At 60.6% G+C, this 27683-nt stretch overlaps 1 protein-coding gene across 12 annotated transcripts in view; it reads left to right on the top strand.

The window, feature by feature from the left end:
- LOC105470474 (regulator of telomere elongation helicase 1) overlaps positions 1-27597 on the top strand; it is a 38742-nt gene extending 11145 nt beyond the window's left edge. For 6 of the 12 annotated variants that reach the window (XM_071079023.1, XM_071079022.1, XM_011722503.3 and 3 more), the window contains exons 9-35: positions 2794-2859; positions 4816-4969; positions 9264-9302; positions 9377-9455; positions 11668-11765; positions 12480-12535; positions 17237-17311; positions 17427-17508; positions 19249-19381; positions 19568-19681; positions 19773-19813; positions 19934-20019; positions 20163-20240; positions 20693-20770; positions 21145-21291; positions 21390-21505; positions 21724-21847; positions 21932-22082; positions 22480-22622; positions 23389-23484; positions 24409-24607; positions 24745-24885; positions 25630-25746; positions 26020-26253; positions 26447-26602; positions 26708-27030; positions 27170-27597. In XM_071079023.1, coding sequence (XP_070935124.1) covers positions 2794-2859; positions 4816-4969; positions 9264-9302; positions 9377-9455; positions 11668-11765; positions 12480-12535; positions 17237-17311; positions 17427-17508; positions 19249-19381; positions 19568-19681; positions 19773-19813; positions 19934-20019; positions 20163-20240; positions 20693-20770; positions 21145-21291; positions 21390-21505; positions 21724-21847; positions 21932-22082; positions 22480-22622; positions 23389-23484; positions 24409-24607; positions 24745-24885; positions 25630-25746; positions 26020-26253; positions 26447-26602; positions 26708-27030; positions 27170-27250 — 3207 coding nt within the window. In that variant the 3' untranslated portion in view covers positions 27251-27597. Of the gene's footprint in view, positions 1-2793; positions 2860-3852; positions 3946-4815; positions 4970-9263; positions 9303-9376; positions 9456-11667; positions 11766-12479; positions 12536-17236; positions 17312-17426; positions 17509-19248; positions 19382-19567; positions 19682-19772; positions 19814-19933; positions 20020-20162; positions 20241-20692; positions 20771-21144; positions 21292-21389; positions 21506-21723; positions 21848-21931; positions 22083-22479; positions 22623-23388; positions 23485-24408; positions 24608-24744; positions 24886-25629; positions 25747-26019; positions 26254-26446; positions 26603-26707; positions 27031-27169 lie in introns of those variants that run through there. The other 6 variants (XM_071079025.1, XM_011722510.3, XM_011722509.3 and 3 more) reach the window with 5 other exon arrangements.
- The last annotated feature ends 86 nt before the right edge of the window (positions 27598-27683 follow it).

Genomic DNA, 27683 nt, shown 5'->3' with positions numbered 1-27683 from the left:
TCCCGAGTGGCCGGGACTACAGGCACCCACCACCTCGCCCGGCTAGTTTTTTGTATTTTTTAGTAGAGACGGGGTTTCACCGTGTTAGCCAGGATGGTCTCGAACTCCTGACCTCGTGATCCGCCCGTCTCGGCCTCCCAAAGTGCTGGGATTACAGGCTTGAGCCACCGCGCCCGGCCGATGATTGTTTTTTGACAAATGCGCCAATGTAATTGAGAGAGGAAATGAAGGTTGATTTTTGGTTTTCTAAAAAAGTGGTGCTAAGAACAGCTGGATATCTGTTTGGAAAACAGTGAATCTTAACTCTTGCTTTACTCTATATAAATCTAAATGTAAAAGCTAAACTAAAAGTTATAGAAAGAAACATGGGGGGGTCTTTGCAACTCTGGGGTAGGCAGAGATTTCATAGTGTAGATACATAAGGCACTAGCCATGAAGAAAAACATTAAAATTTGGATTTCACCAAAATTTAAAGCTTCAACCCTTTAGAGGACTTGAGAAAATTAAAGAGCAGTTATGGAAAGGGAGAAAATGCTTCTGTCTTTCAGAGGACTTAAAAAACATTTTTCAGCCCTCCTCATATTTTAAAGGACCTTTGACCAGAGTATGTAAAATTCTCTCATAACTAAGCAAAAAACCCAGTTAACCAGTGGGAAAGGATCTGCACAGACGTTTCACCAAGATGGACAGAGTGGCCAGTTGGGCACGTGGAAAGACGCCCAGCATCTCCAGTCACAGGAGAAGGCAGATTAAAGCCACGGGGAGCCGGCACTACGGTCCCGCTAGCATGCTGAAATTCAGAAGCCTGAGTGTGGCACGAGGAGGTGGAACAGCTGGATCTCATCCATTGCTCCTGAGCTGTGAAGCTGTGTAGCCACTCCACAAACACGTGTGGCGAACAGCCGAACCGGGAGAAGGGAAGACGTGTTCAAAGATTTGTGTGTGGCCAGGCTCAGTGGCTCACACCTGTCATCCCAGAACTTTAGGGGCCAAGGCTCAGGGATCGCTTATGCCCAGGAGTCTGAGACCAGCCTGGGCAACATAGGGAGACCCCATCTCAAAAAAAAAGAAAAAAGAAAAAAAAGACTTAAATGTGCAAGTTTACCAGAGCTTTGTTTAAGCTGCCAGAACTGGGAAGCCGCCCACGTGAGTCCATCCACTGGTGAATGGACAAACTGTGGTTCGCAAACCCCAACAGCAGCCGCGGGCATGGGCTGTGGTCACACAGCAGCAGGGTGCCAGTGAGTCTCAGATGTGCTAACCCAGAGGCCAACTGAGGAGGACCTACTGTTTTTTGTTTTTTGATTTTTGTTTTGAGACAGAGTCTTGCTCTGTGGTGCAGGCTGGGGTGCAGTGGTGTGGTCTCGGCTCACTGCAGCCTCTGCCTCTCGGGTTCAAGCAGTTCTCCTGCCTCAGCCTTCCGAGTATCTGGGACTACAGGCACCCGCCACCACACCCGGCTAATTTTTGTATTTTTAGTAGAGACGGCATTTCGCCATGTTGGCCAGGCTGGTTTCAAACTCCTGACCTTGTGATCCACTCACCTTGGCCTCCCAAAGTGCTGGGATTACAGGCGTGAGCCACCGCACCCGGCTGGACCTACTGTTTTATTCCGTTTATATGACGCTGTATTAATAGAAGAGGCAGGGGTAGGGCTGGTGGTTATGTGGTGCACTTAACTGCCAGAACTCAGTACCCTTAAAATGGGCATCTTAATGTGTGAAAACTTAAAAGTACCAAAGCTGGCCGGGTGCGGTGGCTCAAGCCTGTAATCCCAGCACTTTGGGAGGCCGAGACGGGCGGATCACGAGGTCAGGAGTTCGAGACCATCCTGGCTAACACGGTGAAACCCCGTCTCTACTAAAAAATACAAAAAACTAGCCGGGCGAGGTGGCGGGCGCCTGTAGTCCTGGCTACTCGGGAGGCTGAGGCAGGAGAATGGCATAAAAACCCGTGAGGCAGAGCTTGCAGTGAGCTGAGATCCGGCCACTGCACTCCAGCCTGGGCGACACAGCGAGACTCCGTCTCAAAAAAAAAAAAAAAAAAAAAAAGTACCAAAGCTGGACCCCACCCCAGCTTGCTCCCATGACACTCTGTGGTGGGACCTGGGAGTTGGGGTTTTTTGTTTTTTTTTTTTCAGATGGAGTCTCACTCTGTTGCCCAGGCTGGAGTGCAGTGGTGCAATCTTGGCTCACTGCAACCTCTGCCTCCCAGATTAAAGCGATTCTCCTGCCTCAGCCTTCTGAGTAGCTGGGGTTACAGGCGCACACCACCACGCCCGGCTAATTTTTGTGTTTTTAGTAGAGATGGGGTTTCACCATGTTGGTCAGGCTGGTCTCGAACTCCTGACCTCGTGATCCTCCCGCCTCGGCCTCCCACAGTGCTGGGATTACAGGTGGGAGCCACCGTGCCCGGCCTGGAGTTGGGTTTGTAAATCTCCCTGAGTGGGGCCGGGGCAGAGAACTGCTGGGTCTGGGTCTTCCTGGCTCCTGTGGTCTGTGGCTGGCTGACTGCGGTGGCCAGGGGCTCCCAGGACGTCGTGGCCGTCCGTCTTGCTGAGCGTGGCACGTGCCTTTCCATGCTGTGCGTGAGCGTCTCCCGGCGTGGCGAGCTGCTGCTTCGGGTGGGGCGGTGTTGCCAGGTTGCCATCCAGATCTGGCCTCTCCTCTCCACGTCGCTGGCGGTGTTTGTCATCGGCACTTGCGATGTTCGATGCCGGCCACATGTGCCTTGGTTTCCCTCCTTCCTGCCCCTGTGAGCTCCAGCACCGTGTCCCTTCTCTTCCTCCTGTAGAGCCGCAGAGCACACAGCATTGACCTGAAGGGAACGGTCGTGATCTTTGACGAAGCTCACAATGTGGTGAGTCTCCACTGCCTCCTAAACGCCTCCTGTTTCTTCAAGAGCAGCGCAAACCTTTCTGGAGGGGCTCTGGCCAAACCCTTGCAGCCTTCGGTGCCCAGGACTGAGGACTGAGCACCCCAGGAGCTTCTGCACCCCTTCCCACTCTGATCCGATGCCTCTGCTGGGGCTGGAGACTGGCCAGCTGGGCCAGGGACCTGCCCCTCAGGCGCAGGGCCCCCACAGGCCGCTCCCCAGGTCTTCCCTCTAGCCAGCTAGGGGTCAGCCTGGGCCAGGGGTGTCTCCTCTGCCCTCGGCTTCTGTCACCAGGGCAGCAGCAGGCGTGTGGTCTCACCTGCAGTGTCTCTGCCCTTCCGGCCACATGGCCTGAGGCTGAGGCAGAATTGCTTGAACCCTGGAGGTGGAGGCTGCAGTGAGCCAGGATCACACCGCTGCACTCCAGCCTGGGTGACAGAGCGGGATTCTGTGTCAAAAAAAAAAAAAAAAATGTTGACTGGGTGCAGTAGGTCATGCCTATAATCCCAGCACTTTGGGAGGCCGAGGCGGGCGGATCATGAAGTCAAGAGATCAAGACTATCCTGGCCAACATAGTGAAACCCCATTTCTACTAAAAATACAAAAATATTAGCTGGGCGTGGTGGTGGGTGCCTATAGTCCCAGCTACTCAGGAGGCTGAGGCAGGAGAATTGCTCGAACCCGGGAGGTGGAGGTTGTAGTGAGCCAAGATCACACTATTGCACTCTAGCCTGGTGACAGCGAGACTCCGTCTCAAAAAAAAAAAAAAAAAAAAGGCAACTCCATTGAAATAATTGTTTGTTTGTGTTTTGAGACAGGGTCTTATTCTGTCGTCCAGGCTGGAGTTCAGTGGTGTGATCTTGGTCCACTGCAACCTCCACCTCCTGGGCTCAAGCCATCCTCCTACTTCATCCTCCCAAGTAACCAGGACTACAGGTGCACACCACCACGCCTGGCTAATTTTTGTATTTTTTGTAGAGATGGGGTTTTGCATCATTGCCCAGGCTGGTTTTGAACTCCTGAGCTCAAGTGATCTGTCCACCTCAGCCTCCCAAAGTGCTGGGATCACAGGTGTGAGCCGCTGCGCTTGGCCTGAAATAATCGTTTCTCAATATTGGTGTGGGCCAGACAGTCGAGTTTGGACCTGCTTGTGGCCTGGCCTTAGAGACCCCAGGGCGTGGCTTTGGGGACTTGGCTGTCAGCCTCCTGTGCCTTCTGCACCCAACCCCATTCCTGCTTTCTGGAACCCCCGATCCTATCCTGCTCTGTGGTGATCCAGGTGATTTGGGCTCCCGATCCTATCCTGCTCTGTGGTGATCCGTGTGATTCGGGCTCCTGATCCTATCCTGCTCGGTGGTGATCCCGGTGATTCGGGCCCCCGATCCTATCCTGCTCTGTGGTGATCCGGGTGATTCGGGCTCCTGATCCTATCCCGCTCTGTGGTGATCTGGGTGATTCAGGCTCCTGATCCTATCCCGCTCTGTGGTGATCTGGGTGATTCAGGCTCCCGATCCTGTCCTGCTCTGTGGTGATCCGGGTGATTCAGGCTCCTGATCCTATCCTGCTCTGTGGTGATCCCGGTGATTCGGGCCCCCAATCCTATCCTGTTCTGTGGTGATTCCAGTGATTCCGGCTCCCGATCCTGTCCTGCTGTGTGGTGATCCCGGTGATTCGGGCCCCCAATCCTATCCCGCTCTGTGGTGGTCCGGGTGATTTGGGCTCCTGATCCTATCCTGCTCTGTGGTGATCCGTGTGATTCAGGCTCCTGATCCTGTCCTGCTCGGTGGTGATCCCAGTGATTCAGGCCCCCGATCCTATCCTGCTCTGTGGTGATCCGTGTGATTCGGGCTCCTGATCCTATCCTGCTCTGTGGTGATCCCGGTGATTTGGGCTCCCGATCCTATCCTGCTCTGTGGTGATCTGGGTGTGCTCGGACTCCAGGAGAAGATGTGTGAAGAATCAGCGTCCTTTGACCTGACCCCCCATGACCTGGCTTCAGGACTGGACGTCATAGACCAGGTGCTGGAGGAGCAGACCAAGACTGTGCAGCTGGGCGAGCCCCACCCGGAGTTCAGCACAGACTCCCCCAGCCCAGGTGCGTTCATAGCCAGGCTGCTCGGTCCTGAGGCCTGCGCTGCTGCAGGGGGCAGCCTGCCCTGTGGCTGTGTGTGGTCGGCCTGGGCACTGTCTGTTCAGGCTGGCACTGCAGGGCACCCACTTCTCTCAGAGGCTTCTCGGGTGTGAATTGTTTGGGGTCCTGTAGGCTGTGGAAGGGCTGGTATCGTTCAGTAGTTCTGGTATTTTCCGAAGACCTATGTCTTCTCCCAGCCAGTGTCAACTTGGCCTCTACTGTGTAAAATTAGAGAACTATACTTTGTGAAGCTGAGATGGGAGCATCGCTTGAGGCCAGGAGTTCGAGACCAGCCTGGGCAACATAGCGAAACCTCGCCTCTACCAAAAAATTAGCCAGGTGTGGTGGTATGGTCCTGTGGTCCTGTGGTCTGAGCTTTTCTGGAGGCTGAAGTGGGAGGAGCTCTTGAGCCCGGGAGGCAGAGCTTGCCCCAGATGGCTCCACTGTACTCCAGCCTGGGTGACAGAGTGAGGCTGTCTCCAAAAAAAAAAAAAAAAAAGTAAAACTAACTATATTCACTGTAAGGGCATTTTGCATGTTTAAATGACCCACACATCGGGCCTGCATCACTTGCTGTGCCCTTAGGTTCCTTCCCAATGTTCGTCCAGAGGCATATTTCCACACAGCGCTAGTCACGGCGTACGTGGAAAACGCGGAAACCCCCGTGGATGTGGTCGGTTGGTCTGTACTGTCTGTGTTTTCTTCCTTCCTTTTTTTTTTTGAGATGGAGTTCCACTCTTGTTGCCCAGGCTGGAGTGCAATGGTGCGATCTTGGCTCACCGCAACTTCCTCCTCCCAGGTTCAAGTGATTCTCCTGCTTCAGCCTCCCAAGTACCTGGGACTACAGGCGCGCGCCACCACGCCCAGCTAATTTTGTATTTTTAGCAGAGTCAGGGTTTCTCCATGTTGGCCAGGCTGGTCTCAAACTCCAGGTGATCCGCCCACCTCGGCCTCCTGAAGTGCTGGGATCCAGGCGTGAGCCGCCGCGCCCGGCCTGTGTCGTGTTTTCTGCGTGGCCTCTGTAAACAGCTGACTAGGAGTCTGTGAGCATCTTCATTGGTTCCACTGTGACTTGCGTGTGAGCATCTCCAGCATCAGCTTTCCTCATTTTCCTTTAAAATCGCACATGTGGATGGACACCATGGGGACCCTGGACCCTGGGCAGCCTCGTCCTCACCCTTCTCACCAGGGTGGCTGCTTGGGAGAGAGTGAGTTTGCAAACTTGGCATTTGTTCTGGCTGTAGGATCCGTTTATATATATACATATATTTAAGTGACAGGGTCTGACTCTGTTGCCCAGGCTGGAATGCGGTGGCGCGATCTTAGCTCCCTGTAGCCTCAGCCTCCTGGGCTCGTGGGGTCTTCCCGTCTCAGCCTCTTAAAGCACCGGGACCGCAGGCGGTCGCCACTGCCATCGGATCTCAAGGCTGCCACGCAGGGCGCTGCAGTAGGGGAAGGGGTTCCTGGGACTTTGAACGCTCCACCTCCCTCTTCTCCACAGTCCCCCAACCCCACCTCTAACTGGGAGTGGATGGCCACCTCTTTCCATCCTTTGCCTGGCGCAGGGTGGGGAGAGTGACAGGTCTCCTTCCTGTATCTCGGCATGCCCTTTCGTCGGTTATATGACGTGGGAGAGACCCCGGCCACCTCCAGGGCTGTGTGACGTGGGAGAGACCCCGGCCACCTCCAGGGCTGTGTGACGTGGGAGAGACCCCGGCCACCTCCAGGGCTGTGTGATGTGGGAGAGACCCCGGCCACCTCCAGGGCTGTGTGACGTGGGAGAGACCCCGGCCACCTCCCCCAGGGCTGTGTGACGTGGGAGAGACCCCGGCCACCCCCAGGGCTGTGTGACGTGGGAGAGACCCCGGCCACCCCCAGGGCTGTGTGACGTGGGAGAGACACCGGCCACCCCCAGGGCTGTGTGACGTGGGAGAGACCCCGGCCACCTCCAGGGCTGTGTGACGTGGGAGAGACCCCGGCCACCTCCAGGGCTGTGAACACCGCCACAGGGGCCTTCTCCACTCTTCAGTTTTGTTAGTTACGTGACGTGCAGGGCTTTTCGTTGTAACTAGTGGGGGACGTGTGGTGAGGGGGGCTTCTGCTGTCTCATTCAGGACCGGAACTTCAGTTTTCATCGCTATTTGTCCTCCTACGCCTTTGGAGATGGGGTCTCGCTCTGTTACCCAGGCTGGAGAGCAGTGGTGCCATCAGGGCTCACGGCAGCCTCCTCCTCCTGCAGCCTCCACCTCTTGGGCTCACGCGATCCTCCTGCCTCGGCCTCCCAAACTCCTGGGACAACTACAGACGTGCGCCACCGTGCTTGGCAGGGTTCATTCTTTTCCTCACACTTTATTTATTGGAGAGCCCGGTAGAGCGCCCGGTTTGCACGATCTGGTTGTTGAGACGTTGAGAGGAACCCTGCGGAGTCTGAATCTGGGTATGGGAGGGGCAGTCACATGAGTTCCCCGGTGTCCTCGTCTCCTCCGCACTTAGGTGCCCTTAGGTGGCTTGAGGACCCCAGTTAGACTGGGGCCACCCTTTGCCTGGCTCCAGGCGGGATGTCTTTTTTTTTTTTTTTTTTTTGAGATGGAGTCTTGCTCTGCCGCCCAGGCTGGAGTGCAGTGGCCGGATCTCAGCTCACTGCAGGCTCCGCCTCCCGGGTTCACGCCATTGTCCTGCCTCAGCCTCCCCAGTAGCTGGGACTACAGGCGCCCGCCACCTCGCCCGGCTAGTTTTTTGTATTTTTTAGTAGAGACGGGGTTTCACCGTGTCAGCCAGGATGGTCTCGATCTCCTGACCTCGTGATCCGCCTGTCTCGGCCTCCCAAAGTGCTGGGATTACAGGCTTGAGCCACCGCGCCCGGCCGGGATGTCCTTTCTATCAGGAGGCTCACAGTATCTGCTTTCCAGTTTCTTCTGACGTTAACGTTGTTGCTGCTGAACACCTGACTCTGGTGGTTATTGGGGGATTGCAAGATGGTAGTGTGCCAATTCTGTCGCTTAGTCAGTTAGCAGGAATAATCTAGCACCATGCTCTGCATCGCATCAGCCGTGTGGTGATCCCATTCACACAGGAAAGGCGGGATAAATGCTGGCTGTGGGCCGGGTGTGCTGTCCCGCATCTGTAATCCCAGCACTTTGGGAGGCCAGGGCGGTCGGATCACGAGGTCAGAGATTGAGACCATCCTGGCCAACATGGTGAAACCCCGTCTCTACTAAAAATACAAAAAAAAACCCAAAACATGAGTGGGCCGTGGTGGCGCGTGCTTGTAATCCCAGCTACCGGGGAGACTGAGGCAGGAGAATCACTTGAACCCGGGGGGCGGAGGTTGCAGAGAGCTGAGATCGCGCCACTGCACTCCAGCCTCACAACAAAGCGAGACTCTGTCTCAGTAATCAATCAGTCAATCAATCAGACATCATCAGTGAATGTACGTGAGCGTGTAGGGATTGGTCCTGCTCCGCACGCCACCCTGAATCTCACTCCTGACCTCCGTTCTCCACCTCGAGGTGTTTTCATGTGGGCCCGTGTGTCCTGACCCCGGCAGTTGTGGCCTCTTTGCTGTCTGGGAGTCAGGATTTTTCACACTCATGTCCTGCTCCAGACCTGGAATCAGCCAAGTCTCCAAGAAGCTCTGGTTTCTTTTCCTGCAAGGTGGTATTTCAGGACCCACGATGCGGCAACAGGCTAGTCATGGTTACTGGGTTGGTCATTGTTACTGGGTGTTTTTGTGGAGATACATCCATACGCACAGATGTGTTCACAAATGTTAACTCTGAAGGTAAACCACCCGGCTGGGCACAAGGGCTCACCGGTAATCCCAGCACTTTGGGAGACCGAGACAGTTGGATGACCTGAGGTCGGGAGTTTAAGACCAGCCTGGGCAACATGGTGAAACCCCATCTCTACTAAAAACGCAAAAATTAGCCAGGTGTGGTGGCACACGCCGGTAGTCCCAGCTAGTTGGGAGACAGACATGCTGGAACCTGGGACACGGAGGTTGCAGAGAGCAGAGATAGTGCCGCTGCACCCCAGCCTGGGTGATAGGGTGACACCCTGTCTCGAAAATAAATAGATAAATAAAGGGAAAACGCCTCCTCTTGGTGTCTCCAGTTTGGACTGGCTGGCATGGGTTCCGGTAGCCTCTTCCCCCATGGTGGCGTCCTTTGTTCCATGCCGGGAATCCTGGTTCTCAAGGGCGGGGTTGTTGGTCTGAGTGTGACACAGACTGTGCCTTTGCTGCCTTTCTCTTGCCCAGGGCTGAACATGGAGCTGGAAGACATTGCAAAGCTGAAGAGTAAGTGCTGCCTTCCCCACCTTCTTGCGGCTGGGTGGGGCCTCCCCCTGATGCCTCCTCAACCCGACCTGCAGTGATCCTGCTCCGCCTGGAGGGGGCCATCGATGCCGTTGAGCTGCCTGGAGACGACAGCGGTGTCACCAAGCCAGGGAGGTGAGAGGCGGGGAGCCAGCTACTTCACTGGAGGCCCAGCCTAGAGCTAGAGATAGGCCATGGTGCAGTCCTGGGCTGTCCCACCAGTGAGGCCTGTTTTCAGGCCCGTTTTCCCTTTTTGAGACCTGGTAGGAGCGCCCGGTTTGCATGATCTGGTTGTTGAGATGTTGAGAGGAAGAGCACATGCATCCACGGAACAGCACACGCATCCACGGAACAGCACACGCATCCACGGAACAGCACACACTCCCACGGAACAGCACACGCATCCACGGAACAGCACCCACTCCCACGGAACAGCACACACACCCACGGAACAGCACATGCTTCCACGGAACAGCACATGCTTCCACGGAACAGCACACCCCCACGGAACGGCACCCACGGAACAGCACGCACGCCCCCACAGAACAGCACACACCCCCACGGAACAGCACCCACGCCCCCACGGAACAGCACACGCACCCATGGAACAGCACCCACGGAACAGCACCCACCCCCACGGAACAGCACACACTCCCACGGAACAGCACACACACACCCATGGAACAGCACACGCCCCCACGGAACAGCACACGCCCCCACGGAACAGCACACACACCCACGGAACAACACACACTCCCACGGAACAGCACACGCATCCACGGAACAGCACACACGCCCACAGAACAGCACACGCATCCACAGAACAGCACACACTCCCACGGAACAGCACATGCATCCACGGAACAGCACACGCATCCACAGAACAGCACACACACTCCCACGGAACAGCACACACTCCCACGGAACAGCACACACACACCCACGGAACAGCACACACACGCCCACGGAACAGCACACACATCCACGGAACAGCACACACATCCACGGAACAGCACCCATGGAACAGCACCCCTGCCCCCATGGAACAGCACCCATGGAACAACACACACCCCCACGGAACAACACACACCCCCACGGAACAGCACACACACCCACGGAACAACACACACTCCCACGGAACAACACACACCCCCACGGAACAGCACACACCCCCCCACGGAACAGCACACACTCCCACGGAACAGCACACACACGCCCACGGAACAGCACACACTCCCACGGAACAGCACACACACACCCACGGAACAGCACACACGCCCACGGAACAGCACACACATCCACGGAACAGCACACACATCCACGGAACAGCATGTGCTTCCACGGAACAGCACCCACGGAACAGCACCCACGCCCCCATGGAACAGCACCCACGGAACAACACACACCCCCACGGAACAACACCCCCACGGAACAGCACACACACCCACGGAACAACACACACTCCCACGGAACAACACACCCCCACGGAACAGCACACACACCCCCACGGAACAGCACACACACCCACGGAACAGCACACACACACCCACGGAACAGCACACACACGCCCACGGAACAGCACACACTCCCATGCGGGGCCGCTGGGTTTCCTGCAGTTTGTCCTCCTCCAGGCCTTTCCCTGGACCTCCTCAGGTGCCTGTTAGAATGAGACCTTCTTGTTAGGACGATGAGTGTCCCAGCCACCACCTCTTTTGGACTCCGGGAGGCCCGGAACATTCTGAAGGCTCCGTGGGTCTCCTGTCTTCTCCGCGGCCAGGGCAGCAGCGTTTGTTGTCTGTCCTGCAGGCAGATGAGGGTCAGACCTGGGGCCCGTGTGGGGCTCCACTGAGTGCACAGCCGCCGAGGCGAGCGCATTCTGCCTGAGCGCCGACCTTGTGGCGACTCCCAGTTGCTTCCAGGTGGAGCCAGTGTCCTCAGCGTAATGCTCAAGGCTCTGGCGTGGCTCCTCGGCCAACTGCACCCCCAGGGGCCCCTCCTGTAGCTTCTGCTGCCGCCATCGCTGTCACTCTCCCAAGGCTTTGGGGACTCTGCCCAGAACCGCTGCCTCCCAGAAGCCCCTGACGACCCCCGGCGACCCCGTCCCTCCCTCTGATGACGGCCTCTGCCTGAGGCGGCTTTTCCTTGGTGCTGTTCTTGTGCCGGCCAGGCCTCCTCTTCCCATCTGGAGGCTCCTGAGGGCGGAGGCCTCTCACCCCCAATGCCGGCGTCCCCTGGAGGGCTCAGTTTGTTTCCGAGGGAAGGAAACTTCCACAGTTGCTGCCTTCAATTCCCAAAGCTGCAGCCTGATCCCCCGTCCAGGCTCGAGCCTGCCTTCTTCTCCTCACAGCTACATCTTTGAGCTGTTTGCTGAAGCCCGGATCACGTTTCAGACCAAGGGCTGCATCCTGGACTCGCTGGACCAGATCATCCAGCACCTGGCCGGACGTGAGTGCCGGGGCGGGGTCCTTGGTGTGGGCAGACGTGGCGTAGGGGGTGCAGCAGGCCTCCATCCTGGCAGTCAGGGCTCGCCTGGCCATCACCTGGCCGTCAGCAGGAACAGGCTCACAGAACCTCACCTGATCGGGGCGTGGAGGCGTTAGTGCCGGTTGCCCACTGCCGTAGAGCCTGTCCCAGTTCTGCAGCTGGCGGCTTCGTCCTGCAGACTCATCCCATTATTCCCCTTTTAAGGAAGAGCAGCCCAAGGCCCTGGCTGGGTTGTGGGGCCTCTGGCTTCTCCACACACCCTGAGTTCTGCTTCTCAGAGCTGTGGGGTCCAGAGGCTTTGCCCAGAGGCAGTGTCGGTCATGGGCTGCTCTGGTTTGAGATGCCGGCCCGCCGGGGCCTCTGCTGTGCTCCCGGGTGCTGGGGAGGGCGGCTCTTGCTGCTTCAAACCTTAGGTGACCATAGAGCCTCTTTTCAAGTTCCACCGGCCCCCTTGGAGACGCTGTCCCTGCATGGCTTCTCTCCTGGCTGCTGGGAAGGGCAGGCGAGCTGCCCGCCCTGAGTGGACACTGCGCTCCACCCTGGGCCCCCCGTTGGGCAGGAGATGGAGCTTGGCAGTCGGGCTGAGCTGGCTTATGGCTGGAAGGGCGGGGGCTGGGGTCGGGGCCTCCCCTGCCTGCAGTGCGGGTGTCAGCGCCCGGCATGCTACCTCCCCAGGTGCTGGAGTGTTCACCAACACGGCCGGACTGCAGAAGCTGGCGGACATCATCCAGGTGGGGCCTGCTCCTCTGGCGTCTCCTTCCCTGATGGAAGCCGGGCGGGTGCCTTCTCCTGCTGTATTAGTTACTGACTCTAGACGTGGGGGTGGGAGAACGGCCCCCACACCACCTGTTTCCGATTGGCAAACGCTTGGCTCCTTTCCTGTGACCCAAACCCACACTGGGCCTCCCGCGGGGATAGGGGAGGACGAGGTCTGGTGGCCCGTGCCCAGGGTGACGCTGGTGGGGGAGGACGTGAAGGGGAGTGGGGGCCAGGGAGCCGCTCCTGCCCCGTCCGGGCCCTCAGGCCGGGGGGACCCACTCCTGGCAGCCCCAGCTACACGCAGATGAAGAGCTCTGGACACACGCAGCTTCCTGAACAGCTTCTCCAGGGACAGACAAACGGGGACCCTGCAGGTTGCCAGCGGGGGTGTCCCTGCGAGCCCATGATGGGGGATGCGGCCCTGGCCCCCTTCTTGGCCCCGTCCTGCCCTGCGATGCCCGTCCCCTCCCATGTGAGGTTGCTCCTGGCTCTGTGCCTGTGGCAGCACCTGCTTTCCCTGAGGCAGAGGGGCTTGTGCGGTTTGTGGAGGGCAAGCCCCATTTTTGGGTGCTCTGGGCACACACTCGCCTCTCCTGGACCTCGGTGCATTTTTTAGAAGCAGACCCACAAGTCCCTGACTGGGAGGCCATCAGTCCTTGGGGAAGCCGAGGCACAGGTGGCTGTGTGGAGCCGTGTGAGGCTGCCTCTGTGCTGCCCACACTGAACCTCCTGGCCACACGAGGTCATGGCAGGGTTAGGTGGGGCTGCCCAGCTCTGTGACAACTTCGTGAGTGTCCGCCTGGGGTGGGGGGTGCTTGAGCTGGGGGAGGCCGCAGAAGAACCCTGGAATGTACGGCCGGCCTGTGCATGCAGTGCGGTGCTCTGTGCATGCTACTGGGCGTGGAGCTGCAGGCCCCAGGACGACCAGGCACTGCCTTCTTCATAGACGTGGCTCTGAGCGGGGGCGAGACCTGGGCAGGGACCAGGTGGGGTGGGCACAGCAGGTGGTAGGGCCCAGGCTCAGCCCTACCTCCACCGTGGCCTTCTCTGTGGCCAGTGATGCCACAGCCAGTGTCTTCTCTGTGTGGCAGCTGGGGCTGGAAAGACAGCACTGCTATGTCTCCCAGCTCCTCCCCAAAAGCACGGTGGGCATCCCAGGGCCAGACCCCTCTCTCTGTGGCTCCTGCCTGCCAAGGGCTGCTTTGCCGTCCTGCCTGGAGCGTGGTTGGCTCTTCAAGCAGGAGGCCGTGCACCTGCCAGGCGGACCTGCTTCCATGTCCTGATGGGTCACTCAAAGCACCTCCAGCACATGGCCATCGAGGCAGCCCTGCAGCCCAGGGCCTGGAGGGCAGGTGTGAGCTGGCCCAGGCCTGCCCCTCCCTGGAATGTGGCTTCCCAGGCTCCAGTATGGAGAAGTGTCCACACTCTGGAACCAAATCCTGTTCACCCCATTGGTTTGGAATTTCCTTTGGCTGCTGCTCTAAGTAGCCACTGGGAGATGACTCAGCTCCTCCCAACCCTGGGGACTGCACACCGTGTTCACCCTCGGCTGCTCCTGAGTCCCTGCAGGTGTGGGCACTGCTCATAGGGCTGCTGCTGGGCTGGACTTGCAGCCCTGAGGCACAGGTGACCCTGGGGACAGAGTGGGGCTAGAGTGGGGCTAGTGGCCCCAGGAAGAGGATGTGGGATGCACGGTTCAGTTGGAGGCAAGTCCGGGCAGGGCCAGGCTGTGTGCTGGGGAGGTAGAGCTTAGCTGGAGGCAAACTCTGGGCAGTGCTGGCCCGTGCTGGGGAGCCAGTCACCGCTGGGCCCCTGTGAGACTAGTGGGTCCCCTTCCTTCTCTGCCTGAGCTGCCCTGGGGCTGAAGCACGGGGCGGTTTGTAGTGGTGTTTTTTGGAGACAGGGTCTCGCTCTGTCACCCCAGCGGGAGTGCAGGGCCTTGTCACCAGCTCACTGCAGCCTCAGCCTCCTGGGCCCAGGCCATCCTCTTGCCTCAGCCACCTGAGTAGCTGGGAACACAGGCGTGCACCACCACGCCTGGCTAATTTTAAAAGCTTTTTTGTGGAGATGGGGTCTTGGCGTGCACCACCACACTCGGCTAATTTTTTTTTTTTTTTTTTTTTTTTTTGAGACGGAGTCTTGCTCTGTCACCCAGGCTGGAGTGCAGTGGCCGGATCTCAGCTCACTGCAAGCTCCTCCTCTCGGGTTCACGCCATTCTCCTGCCTCAGCCTCCCGAGTAGCTGGGACTACAGGCACCCGCCACTTTGCCCGGCTAGTTTTTTGTATTTTTTTTAGTAGAGACGGGGTTTCACCGTATTAGCCAGGATGGTCTCGATCTCCTGACCTCATGATCCGCCCGTCTCGGCCTCCCAAAGTGCTGGGGATTACAGGCTTGAGCCACCGCGCCCGGCCTCGGCTAATTTTTTAAATTTTTATGTGGAGATGGGTCTTGCCATGTTGCCCAGGCTGGTCTCAAAGTCCTGGGCTCCGGCAGTCTGCCCACCTTGGCCTCCCACAGTGCTGGGATTACAGGTAAGAGCTTCCAGGCCTGCCCATCAGAGGGCTGGCTTTTTGAGGGAAGCTGTTTCCTGAGGCAGCCTCAGCCCCTGCTCATGGCAGCCCCTGGTGTCATGGTGAATTTGTTCTGTTGTTTCCATCCCTGTGGGCCAAATGCTTTGGTAAAACGCAAGGCCTTGTATTTAGCTGTCTTGACAGTGAAAATGGCTGGGAAGGAAGGAAGGAAAGAATGGAAGGAAGTTTCTCTCTCCTGTGCATACCCAGGCACGTGCACACGTGCGCAGACCACGCACGCTGCCGGTCTCTGTCCCAGCCGCGGTGCCGGTCCCCGTGTTCTCCAGTTCAGCTTCTCCGCATTTCTGTGAACGATTCCGGCTTCTTGATGTTCCCAGCAGAACTCCCTCAAGCCTTCGGCTTCTCCAGGGCTCTGACGGCGGCTGGGCTGACGTGGCCGCTCTGCGGAGCCTGTTGGGGCTTCACGTTCCTGTTCTGGCCATTTCCGGCTCTTTTTCTGGGAAGGGTCATCACGCGCTCTTTTCCTAGTGCAGGCATCGTCCCTTTCCCGTTGATTTGCAGGGTTCTCTGTAAGATCTGAGGAACACGTGCCAACATATTCTTTCCTGGTCTCGTGCTGGTCATTTTTTCCATTTTCACGACAGGTTTGGTGAACAGATGTTTCCTTGTCATCAGACTTTTGTCTTGAGCTTGTACCCCCCGACCAAGATGCTAAACTGGGTCTTGTGTGTTCTCCAAACTGCACTGTAGGGTGGCGGAGCTTTGTGTCGGGGCCTCCGCGCCTTCCGGCGTCACCTGTGGGGGTGTGAAAGGCAGACTCTACCTGGATTTTTCCCAGCACGCCACACCGGTGGTTCCGTCTGCTGACCGAGTGGCTCGGCTTCTCCCAACTCCGCTGGGCACCTGCCACACTGTTTTCCTCACGGTTTTGTTCGTGGTGGTTTTGTCGTAAGTCCTGGTGTCGGCCAGAACCAATTTCTGTTTTTGTTTGTTTTTGAGACGGAGTTTCGCTCTTGTCGCCCAGGTGGAGTGCAGTGGTGCGATCTTGGCTCACTGTAACCTCCGCCTCCTGGGTTCAAATGATTCTCCTGCCTCAGCCTCCTGAGTAGCTGGGATTACAGGTGCTTGCCACCACGCCCAGCTAATTTTCATATTTTTACTAGAGATGGGGTTTTGCCGTGTGGGCCAGGCTGGTCTCGAACCCCTGACCTCAGGTGATCCTCTCGCCTCAGCCTCCCAGAGTGCTGGGATTACAGGTGTGAGCCGCCGCGCCCGGCCTCTTGTTCTTAAACCTGCCCTGATGTTTTCTCCATGATGCATGTTGGAGTCAACCTGTCTGCTTCCTTTAAAAATCTTGCTGTGATTTTGACTGGAATGTGTGGAATTCCTGTGTTTTTGAGTCAGTGTCTCTCTGTTGCCCAGTCTGGAGTGCAGTGGGACCATCACAGCTCACTGCAGCCTCAACCTCCTGGGCTCAGGGGATCCTCTCAGCCCAGCCTCCCAAGTAGCTGGGACCACGGCACGTGCCACCATGCCCGTCTCAGCTCAGCCCCCCAAGTAGCTGGGACCACGGCATGTGCCGCCACGCCCATCTCAGCCCAGCCTCCCATATAGCTGGGACCACGGCACGTGCCACCACGCCCGGCTAGTTTTCATATTTTTTTGGTGGAGACCCCGGGGTTGCACCATGTTGCCCAGGCTGGTCTCAAACTCCTGGGTTCGGGCAGTTCGCCCCTCTCGGCCTCTCAGAGTGCTGGGATTACAGGCGTGAGCCACTGCACTAGGCCATGTTGAATTTCTAGATTAATTTGGGACCCTTAGGGGCACAGAGAGGAGGGCTGGGCCAGCTGGTGGGAGGAGAGGCCTCTCGGGCTGCTGCGTTTCCAGTGCACGGAGATGGCCTGCGTAGGGGGAACAGAGCTCACCGGGGGTCCCTCCAGGGAGGAGAAAGGGTCAGGCAGGTGCCAGCTCCTGTCCATCAGCCTGGGGCTGCATGATGGCAGGGGCTGGTGAACCGATGACCTCTGGGTGTCCTGTGACCTTCCGTGTGTGGGGCTGATGCCGCAGAAGATCAGGTGGCCTCCAGGGTTCCGGGCTCTGGCCTCAGGCTCCTCACGGGACTGCACCTCCTCTCTTTCAGATTGTGTTTAGTGTGGACCCCTCCGAGAGCAGCCGTGGTTCCCCGGCAGGGCTGGGACCCTTACAGTCCTATAAGGTAGGGGCCACCTCCAGGAGGCAGGTGGGGCTGGGGGTCCTGCGGTCCTGAAAGGTAAGGGGCTGCCCCCAGGACATGGGCGGGGTCTCCACACTTCTGGTCCTGTCCCTTCCAGGTGCACGTCCATCCTGATGCTGGTCACCGGAGGACGGCTCAGCAGTCTGATGCCTGGAGCACCACTGCAGCCAGAAAGCGAGGTACAGACCTGGGCCCACACTCTCCCCGCCCGCCCGGGTGTGGTGCTCAGCACCAGCATGCCACAGGCTAGGCACGTGGCCAGCCATGGGTCTCCTGCCCCCCTGGGCCTGGCCACCTTCTCCATGTCCAGGCCAATCCAGAGCGTTCTCCTCACTGTCCCTCTGAAGGCTGGAGTTACTGAGAGACATGGGAGAGGGCCTGATGGCACCGTGACCTGCCCAGAGTCACCTGGTTGGTGGCGGCAGAGCCACAGCTCAGCCAGGCCTTCCTGCTGGGACACACTGGTTTATGCCAAGGCCGTCAGCACGGAGCCCCACAGTGAGGCACAGCTTTCCCTGCTGCCTCCACCCAGCGCCTGGCTGGGCCAAGCCTCAGGGTCTCATCTGAAGGGGGCCCGACTGGCCCTGTTGTCCGAAGCCTCTGGTGCGCTCGGCCCTGAGGCCCCACGTGCCTTGTTGGCTTCCTGTGCTCTGTGGCGTCTTCGAGTCGGTGCTGCCGGGTACCTGTGTGGATGGGGCCCGTGAGTGGGCCCTCGGCTCCGTGTCCAGAGTCCTGTGGTTCTTGGAGTGTGTCCGGCCCCACCCGGCCATGTGGTGTCCAAGGGGGGCTTTGTGGCGGCAGCGGTGGGAGCTGCTGCCCCTTCTCGTGCTCCAGTGGGGCCTTGCCTCTGGGCTTGGTTCGTTCCTCTCTGGAACGTTCTTTCTCAGAGCTCTCTGGCCCGCGGTGGCACGACGTGGCCCTGGCTGAAGCAGCCCCCGCGTGGTTGCTGTGGTTGGTCCGCCTGGCCGAGCTGGAAGGGGAGGGCCGGGAGGGCGTCAGGGTTGCGTGGCTTGACCCCCGGTCAGTGGCTCGGTGATGGCCTCGTGGCAAGGCGTCTCCTGGCAGGAAGCGTCCATCCTGGGGGGTCGTGGGAGGCGGCGCGTGCCTGAGGCAGCTGGCGCACAGATCCTGAGGGCCTGGAATCTATTTGTTCCATTGACCTGTGACGTCACTTGACTTCTGAGAAGCAGCCGCTCCCTGCGTTGGGCGTTTGTAGGAAATGAGCTCCTGGAGGCGGAGGTCGGGAAGTTCCCCCGTTGCAGGGCACGCTCAGCCCCAGGAAGCGGGGTGACCTTTGCTGGGAGAGGTGCCTTGTCCCTGCTGACCCCGAGTCACAGTCAGCGTCGTTCTGCTTGTGCTGTGTTTAATTCCTGGTGTCCGGTGCCCAGGCTCAGTCTCCTCCCCAGGCCGCGGCCGCTGCGGTCAGTTCAGTCAAGCACTTCTAGGAACTTCCTTTGAACCGGTGCCCTTGCTCGCTGCTGACGCCATTCGGAGGCTTCCTGGCGGAGCGGGGAACTCGCACTTCCTCTTGTGCGCGTCCCTGGAATGTCGGGACGCTGGCGCTTGCTTCCCGTGCGCTCTTGGCGGGATGAGCTTGCCCTGAGCTGCATGTCACCGTTTCTGCAGAAGTTTAGGGTTGGAGTTGGCTGACCTCTCTGGAGGTGTCCCCAGCATCTGCTTGGGGTCTGCCTCGTACTCCCGGGACCCCCAGTCCCCCAGAGGGGACCCCAGCTGGCAGACTGCGCTCACACTCAGGGCAGCCTCCTTTGTTCTGACTTCTGCACGCTGGGCCTGGGTGGCTGTGGGCGGCTCACTTGCTTGATGCCAGTGGGTGAGAGGGTGATGGGCAGAGAGGCAGGCGGTCAGGCCCCCAGTCCCGTCCTCACACCCTGTGTCCCCTGCTCCCCTCCGCCCCACAGGGAAGGTGTTGAGCTACTGGTGCTTCAGTCCCGGCCACAGCATGCGCGAGCTGGTCCGCCAGGGCGTCCGCTCCCTCATCCTTACCAGCGGCACGCTGGCCCCGGTGTCCTCCTTTGCCCTGGAGATGCAGATGTACGGGCCACCCCTGCCAGGGGCCTAAGCACTGGTGACGCCTGTGACGTTAGTGGGGTGGGAGTGCTGGGGGTCCCCATGAGCCGGGGTGCTGGGGGTCTTGGGCCTCACTGGGGGTCTCGGGCCTTGAGGGCTAAAGGGGTGCTGGTGTCCTTCCCCACTGTCTGTCCCTCCGGCCACGCTCAGCCCTTTCCCGGTCTGCCTGGAGAACCCACACATCATCGACAAGCACCAGATCTGGGTGGGGGTCGTCCCCAGAGGTCCCGATGGAGCCCAGCTGAGCTCTGCGTTTGACAGACGGTAAGGGCCTGTCCCTGGGCCGTGCTGGGGTGCGAGGTCGGGGAGTACTGAGCCCTGAGGCCCTGAGCAGTGGCCTCTCGGCTCTGTGCAGGTTTTCTGAGGAGTGCTTGTCCTCCCTGGGGAAGGCTCTGGGTAAGTGCCCGGCACACCCCAGCTGTGCCCATCCTGGATCCTGGACCCTGCTCCCAAGAGCTGGTAGGGACTCCGGAAGACGCCCCGCCCCTGCCCTGACCCCAGCCCCTGCACTTCCAGGCAACATCGCCCGCGTGGTGCCCTACGGGCTGCTGATCTTCTTCCCTTCCTATCCTGTCATGGAGAAGAGCCTGGAGTTCTGGCGAGTATGTCTCCCCTGTGTGTCCTGGGTGGGGTGGGTGAGGGCAGGGCTGGAGCACGAAGCAGGCAGTGGCCACAGCTCCTGCCTGCCCTCATCGGATCGGCGGTGTAACCAGGGCTGCCGTGTCCCTGCCTCTTCCTCCCACAGGCCCGCGACTTGGCCAGGAAGATGGAGGCACTGAAGCCGCTGTTTGTGGAGCCCAGGAGCAAAGGCAGCTTCTCCGAGGTCAGCACTTGGCCGGGGCTCTGGGTCTGCTGCCCCCTCGTGCCTCCAGTGCCCCTCACAGCTTCCCCGAGGCTGACCACCAGCCCTGACCACGGGCTCTGGCGGCTCCCGCCTGCCTCTTCAGGGCCCCTGCGTTTCCTTCCTGGCCCTGAGTGTTGCCTCTTATCTTACAAAGCCCCCAGCACTGGGTGGGTGTGGCGACAGTGGTCCTCCTGCCTGAGGAGCTATAGCCGGCGGCCACCCTGGCCCTGGGATTCCCCGTGTTTTCTGGGAAGCACTGAGCAGGCGCAGGATCAGCCTGGGATCCGTGCCAGGAAGAAGCTTCCAGAACCCGGTTGGCCTTCCTGGCTAGGATAGTCCTTCATCTTGGAGGATGAGACCTGGGTCTCCCTCATGGGGGAAGAAGGGGCCGAGGTGGGCTCCAGGCTGAGCCTGACCAACTTTCCTTCCAGACCATCAGTGCTTACTATGCAAGGGTCGCTGCCCCTGGGTCCACCGGCGCCACCTTCCTGGCGGTGTGCCGGGGCAAGGTGAGCTCTCTGGGGCCCTCTGTCCTGACCCGGTTGCCTGTTCCCCGGTGGGTGCTCATGGCTCCCCAGTTGACTTTGGGCCCTGGGGGCTGCCTGGTCCCCTCCTTGGGCCCCACAAGAGCAAAGCACTGGTGGCCTGCTGGGAGCGTGCCCTGCTCTGGGTCGGGCAGGCAGGATGCAGGAGGTTCCTGGCCACGAGAGTTGGAGGTGGCGTCTGGGAGCTGTGGACCCCAAGTGGGGTCCTGACCCATAGATGGGGCTTCCTCCCACCCCTGGTTGGGGTTGGAGCCTCGGGGAAGGTGGCTGGGCTGGGTATGGGCAGCCGGGGGGAGGAGCCCCCATGGCCCCAGGCAGCTCCCTGGTGTGTCCCCCAGGCCAGCGAGGGGTTGGACTTCTCAGACACGAATGGCCGTGGTGTGATCGTCACGGGCCTCCCGTACCCCCCCCGCATGGACCCCCGGGTTGTCCTCAAGATGCAGTTCCTGGACGAGATGAAGGGCCAGGGTGGGGCTGGGGGCCAGGTGAGTTACAGCAGGGCGGGGCTGGGGTAAGGCAATCTGGCGACTGAGCCCCCCTGTGACCACGGGAGCCCCTGTGACCGAGCCTCCTCGCCCTCCAGTTCCTCTCTGGGCAGGAGTGGTACCGGCAGCAGGCGTCCAGGGCGGTGAACCAGGCCATTGGGCGAGTGATCCGGCACCGCCAGGACTACGGGGCTGTCTTCCTCTGTGACCACAGGTGCGTGCAGTCCGGGGGCAGGCGTGGCGCCAGGGGACACGGCCACATCCCACTGGGCCCTGGACTCCTTCCCCACATGAGGCCCCGTCTCCCCCAGAGCCTCTCTGGCGACTCGGGGTCAGCCTGAGGCCCCTGTGGCAGATGAGGGTCTTCACTTGGGTGAACTGACCCCCTGAAGCGGCTGTGGGCAGGGCAGCAGGGCTGTGGCCACCCCCCAGGTTCGCCTTTGCTGATGCCAGAGCCCAGCTGCCCTCCTGGGTGCGTCCTCACGTCAGGGTGTACGACAACTTCGGCCACGTCATCCGAGACGTGGCCCAGTTCTTCCGTGTTGCCGAGCGAACTGTGAGTTTCTGCCCAGGGAGGGGATGAGGGTGTTGTCCCCAGAGGATCCAGAAATGGGCCCACCCACCCCCAGTGGTTCTGCAGATGCCAGCACCGGCCCCCCGGGCTGCAGCACCCAGTTTGCGTGAAGGAGAAGATGCTGTCAGGGAGGCCAAGTCGCCTGACCCCCTCCTCTCCACCAGGAAAGCTAAGAGTCTGGACCTGCATGTCCCCAGCCTGAAGCAGAGGTCCTCAGGTGCAGATGGCCAGTGCGGGACGGGCAGTGTGGGGCGGGTGGATTGGGGCGGGCCGTGTGGGGCAAGCAGCGGGGCAGGTGGTGTGGGGCGGGCGGCACCAGGCGCCCAGGGTGGAGGCGGCTCACCTGGCTTTATGCACTGCCCCTCCCACCTCCAAAGGCTGTGTCTGCCTCCTAGGGTGGGGTTCCCACGGGCTGGAACCCTCCCCTACAGGCAGAGAAGGCCTCAGGCAAAGACGCGCCCCAAGGCTGGGACTCCCCCTAATAGCAGGGAGGACACCCACAGGCAGGGGCCCCCAAATGCTGGGACCCTCCCTCAGGAGGGGCTCCGTCATAGGCAGGGACCCCCAGCTGGGGCCCCGCGGTGGGCTTCACTGCGCACTCGGGTACTCTGCAGGATCACCAGCTGCCGGGGACCCCGAGAGTAGCCTGTGTGTGGAGTATGAGCAGGAGCCAGTTCCTGCCCGGCAGAGGCCCAGGGGGCTGCTGGCCGCCCTGGAGCACAGTGAACAGCGGACCGGGGACCTTGGCGAGGAGCAGGTGCAGTTCCAGGGCCTTGGGATGGACACAGACCCTCTGTCTCCTGAGGCCAACCCCACCCCGCCCATCTGACTTCAGGCACCTCCCCACACACCCCTGTAAATCCCCTGCCTGTGGGGCGGGCAGGCAGGTGAGGGATCCCGGCTGCCTGACTGTGTGTGTGCCCTCCACCTCGCCTCACCCACAGGCTGCTGGCTCTCAGGTGGTGCATGCCCTGGCCCTCAGCGGGTGCCCCCACATCACTTTGATTCTCTGGCAGGTCAGCTTGGCTCAGGGCACTCAAGGTCGGGTGCCCCTGCCCCTGGCTGTGCCTGAGGCTGGCCTTTCTCCAGGAATGTGCTGCGGTTGGGACCCAGGTTCCTTCCTCCTTGGGGCCTTTTGCCCCAGAAGCCCATGATTTCTCAGCTTTCTCCCTGCTTCCTGCTGGGGCCGTCCTCTTGCTGCCTGTCCCTGCCCTTCAGGCTCCTGGAGTGAGCCCCGGGTGCAGGCACCAGACACCTGTGTCCCCTTCCTGCCAGCCCCTCGCTGTGGTCGGACTGTCCTTCCTGGACCTGCTCTTACATGTCACCACCTGTGAGCCTCATGAGCCGCTGGAGTGACTTGGACAGGACCAAGTTGTGGGACTGTCACCAGGGTGTGCCGCGCCCCCTCCCCCTACCTTCGTCTTGGCTACTGCTCAGGGCTCCTTGGGGCCATCTTCCCTGTGGGCCCAGGTGCTTTGGGGCCCTGGAGTGTGTGGTTGGAACCACAGCTGTGTCCTCCTCAGGCCCACAGCTGCTCCACCCTGTCCCTCCTGGCTGAGAAGAGGCCGGCAGAGGAGCTGCGAGGAGGGAGGAAGAAGATCCGGCTGGTCAGCCACCTGGTGCGTGAGCTGTCCCTGCACCTGTGCCGACCACCATAGACACGTGTGGGAACCCGGCCCTGGGTGCCCCCAGCCAAGTTGGGATGTGGGCCCGATGGGACCAGGGAAGTTACCCCCGGGAGCTGATGTCCAGGGCAGCTGTGAAGCTGTCGGCCCAAGGGCTCAAGGGCAGCTGGGATCAGGCCCCGCCCTTGGGCAGGCTTGGTTTGGGGGCTGCAGCACTGGGTTTGGCCCTGGCATTTCCCTCAAGTGTGGACGTGCACCTGCCTCATTCGAGGGGCGAAGCCCATTCCCAGCCTTGGATGAAAGAACCGAGTTATAGTCGGAGCCAGGAAGCCCCCTGCCTGCTGGAAAGCCCCAAGTGTGGCAGCCTTTGTCCATGTCCCTTGGCTTCTGGGAAGAACTGGGTGGTGCCCAGGCAGGGCTGGTGCCATCAGGAAGTGGGCGGCTGCCAAGGGGCCTGGGCTGTTGAGGGCCTGGGTGGGGAGTGCCGGGGCTGCCCCTGCCTTGGTTTCCACGTTTCCGTGTTGGTCTGGGGTGTGTGGAGAGATGGGCACCGCTTCTTGGGAAGCCCCTCCCTATGATCTGCCATCCTGGAGCCTCAGCTGTGTCCGCTGTGGGGTGGGGGCTTTAGGGAGGAGGAGAGAGGACCCCCAGCTTGAGGGAGAGCCAGTCTACCCTTTGCCCATTCGCTGCCCTTGGTTCCCTGCCAGCCTCTCACTGTGTGACCCAGACAGGCCCAGCCCCGCAGCTTTCCTCCCGCAGCACCTCCGTGTCCATCCAGCCAACCAGTTTCTCAGGCAGCAGCCCCCGCTCAGCAATCACTGTCCCGGGGAACACTCAATGCTCCAAGGAAGGCTCTGCAGCTCCAGGGACGGGATGATGAGGCTGGCCCTGATGGAGCCTCGGGCCTGTCTGCTGCAGGAGGAGCCCGTGGCTGGCGCACAGATGGACAGGGCCAAGCTCTTCATGGTGGCTGTGAAGCAGGAACTGAGCCAAGCCAACTTTGCCACCTTCACCCAGGCCCTGCAGGACTACAAGGGTTCCGATGACTTCGCCGCCCTGGCCGCCTGTCTCGGCCCCCTCTTTGCTGAGGACCCCAAGAAGCACAGCCTGCTCCAAGGTGCCCTGGCTTGCAGGGGCCGCCCATCCTGAGGGCAGTGCGGCCGCTGTGTGGGGTGGGGGCCATCTGGGTCCAAGGTTGTCTCTGTTCTCTAGAGAAAAGGGGGCGGATGGGGACAGACACCCCTTCCTCTACAGGCTTCTACCAGTTTGTGCGGCCTCACCACAAGGAGCAGTTTGAGGAGGTCTGTATCCAGCTGACGGGACGGGGCTGCGGCTACCGGCCAGAGCACAGCGTTCCCCGAAGGCAGCGGGCACAGCCAGCCCTGGACCCCACTGGTAAATGGGGCCTCGGGTGGGACCCTCAGACTCCTCCGTGGAAGGCACCAGAGTCCTGGGCTGGTTGGGGTGGGCATCCCTGGGGCCCTGCGTGGCCCCGCCTCTCTGTTCCCGTGTGGGAGTGATGGGGGCCACCCCCCACAACCAGCAGCAGTATCACTTGTTGCGGAGACCCTGTGCAACTCCACGCAGGGCCCTGCCCTTCCCATAGCCCCTGACCCCTACGCACAGCCCTGTCCAGCTGCCGCACGTGTCCCCTGCCCCCCATGCACAGCCCTGGGGAGTCCACTGCACACTCCAGGGTCCTAGACCCCTAGATCCCTGTCCTCCCGTCCTCCCTACTTCTGCCTTTGCCTAGGGTGGAGTCCAAGCCTCCAGAGGTGGGAGTGTCTGTGTTCGTGCTTGTTAACGAACAGCCCCCATAGAGCTCCTCCAGTGTAGGGTTCACCCAGCGGGGAACCTAACCTGTTGGGAAGACCCCAGACCCCTTCTGGGCTTGGTACCCACCCTGGGGCTCTAAGCTCCTGAGCAGGGCTTTGGCCTGTCTGCCACTGTTCCAGCCCCCATCCAGCAGTTGGTGTCTCCTCTGCTGTCCCTGGCACCTGGGCACGTGTGCCTACCTGGGTTTTCCCGCCCTGGTCCGAGGTGGGTGAGGCCTGGCCTCCCCAGCCAGCCCTTCCTCCTCCCCGGGGGAACTTTCCAGGTGCTTGGGACCAGCTTTGTGGCTCTCCATCTCTTCATCAGGAAGGACAGCGCTAGATCCCAAGCTGACTGTATCCAAGGCTGCAGCCCAGCAGCTGGACCCCCGAGAGCACCTGAACCAGGGCAGGCCCCACCTGTTGCCCAGGCCACCCCCCACAGGTAGCTGAGTCCTGAACTGTGTGCAGCCTGTGACTTGGTGGGTTCCTCAGTGGCTTGATGAGGCTAACACTTGAGTGTGGCTTGAGCCTTTGAACCGGAGGTGCCAGTGGAGCTGCCCCTGTGGGGAGCATCTCCTGGTGGGTTCCCGGTTCTGTACCCCACAGTTGTCCTGAGCAGCTCTCCAGGAGTTCGTGGGAGGAAGGGCAGGCAGGGTGGTGGGACTCTCAGCCCTCCGCCCCAGCGCCACTCTGAGCCATGCTACTCCCACACCAGGAGGCCCTGGCAGCCACCCACAGCAGGGGTCCAGAGCGCCCAGAGCAGGGAAGCAGGGCCAGCGCGCCGTGAGCGCCTACCTGGCAGATGTCCGCAGGGCCCTGGGGTCTGCAGGCTGTAGCCAGCTCTTGGCAGCGCTGACAGCCTATAAGCAAGACGATGACCTCGACAAGGTGCTGGCCGTGCTGGCCACCCTGACCACTGCAAAGCCGGAGGACTTCCCCCTGCTGCAGAGCAAGTGGCCTGGGCGTGGGAACAGCCAGTGGGGTGGGCGTGGGGGACAGCCAGTGGGGTGGGGGTGGGGGATAGCCAGTGGGGTGGGGGTGGGGGACAGCCAGTGGGGTGGGGGTGGGGACAGCCAGTGGGGTGGGGGCGGGGGCAGGGGCAGGGTGGGGACCATGCTGGGTCTGAGTGAAGCTCCCTGCAGGGTTTAGCATGTTTGTGCGTCCACACCACAAGCAGCGCTTCTCACAGACGTGCACAGACCTGACCGGCAGACCCTCCCTGGGCACGGAGCCACCAGGACCCCAGGAGGAGAGTCTTGCCGTGCCTCCTGTGCTCACCCACAGGGCTCCCCAACCAGGTAGGGCGCCTGCCTGGCTGCTCCTGACAGTGCCCCAACCCCACGCAGCCCTGGGAGTGAGCAGCAAAGCCCCAGGCCCTGCTCAGACTCAGTCTCCGTCTCCAGGCCCCTCACGGTCCGAGAAGCCCAGAAAGACCCAGAGCGAGATCTCGACCTTCCTTAGACAGAGGCCAGCAGGGACTGTGGGGGCGGGCGGTGAGGCTGCAGGGCCCAGCCAGTCCCCAGGACCTCCCGACGGGCCTGCAGCATCTGAGTGGGGTGAGCCTCCTGGGAGAGACCTCGCTGGGCAGCAGGCTGCGGGAGCTCCGAGCGGGCCCCTCTCAGTAGGCTGTGTGTGCCAGGGCTGTGGGGCGGAGGACGTGGTGCCCTTCCAGTGCCCTGCCTGTGATTTCCAGCGCTGCCAAGCCTGTTGGCAACGGCACCTTCAGGTTGGTGCCTGGTCACTACAGTTCCTGCTGGGTGTAGCCCCAGGTGGTGGGCTGAGGGGGAAAGGGCCAGGTATAGCCCCAGGTGGTGGGCTGGTGGCAACGCCTGGCAGGTGCGTCCAGCGGGCCGGTTGTCTCACAGGCCTCTAGGACGTGCCCATCCTGCCACACCGCCTCCAGGAAGCAGAGCGTCACGCAGGTCTTCTGGCCAGAGCCCCAGTGAGTGCCCACGGAGGCCCTCAGCACACCCGACGTGGCTTGATCACATGCTTGTCCAGCTCTGGTGGGCCAAAGAACCACCCAACAGAATAGGCCAGCCCATGCCTGCCTGCCCGCCCCACTGCGGTGGGACCGGATCTGGGCCTCCCTCTGAGAAGTCCTGAGCTACGTTGGGGTCTGGGGTGGGTCTCTGGGAAGGTGCTTCCCCAGAACTTCCCTGGCTCCTGGCCTGTGAGTGGTGCCACGGGGGCATCCCAGCTGAGCCCCTCACCAGGAAGGAGGAGACCCCTGTGGGCATGTGTCCACTTTTCATCAGGCGACAGGGTTCTCTAATAAAAGTGCTGGCAGTGCCCCGGACGGTGTCTTCGTGGCCTGGGCTTGGTGGTGGGAGTTGAGGAGAGACAGGGAGTTGGCACAGGCCCCTCGTAGCCTGCCTT

Source organism: Macaca nemestrina, chromosome 15 (assembly GCF_043159975.1).
Source record: "Macaca nemestrina isolate mMacNem1 chromosome 15, mMacNem.hap1, whole genome shotgun sequence".
Classification (NCBI taxonomy): Eukaryota; Metazoa; Chordata; class Mammalia; order Primates; family Cercopithecidae; genus Macaca; species Macaca nemestrina.
This window is presented reverse-complemented; position numbering and strand designations above follow the sequence as displayed.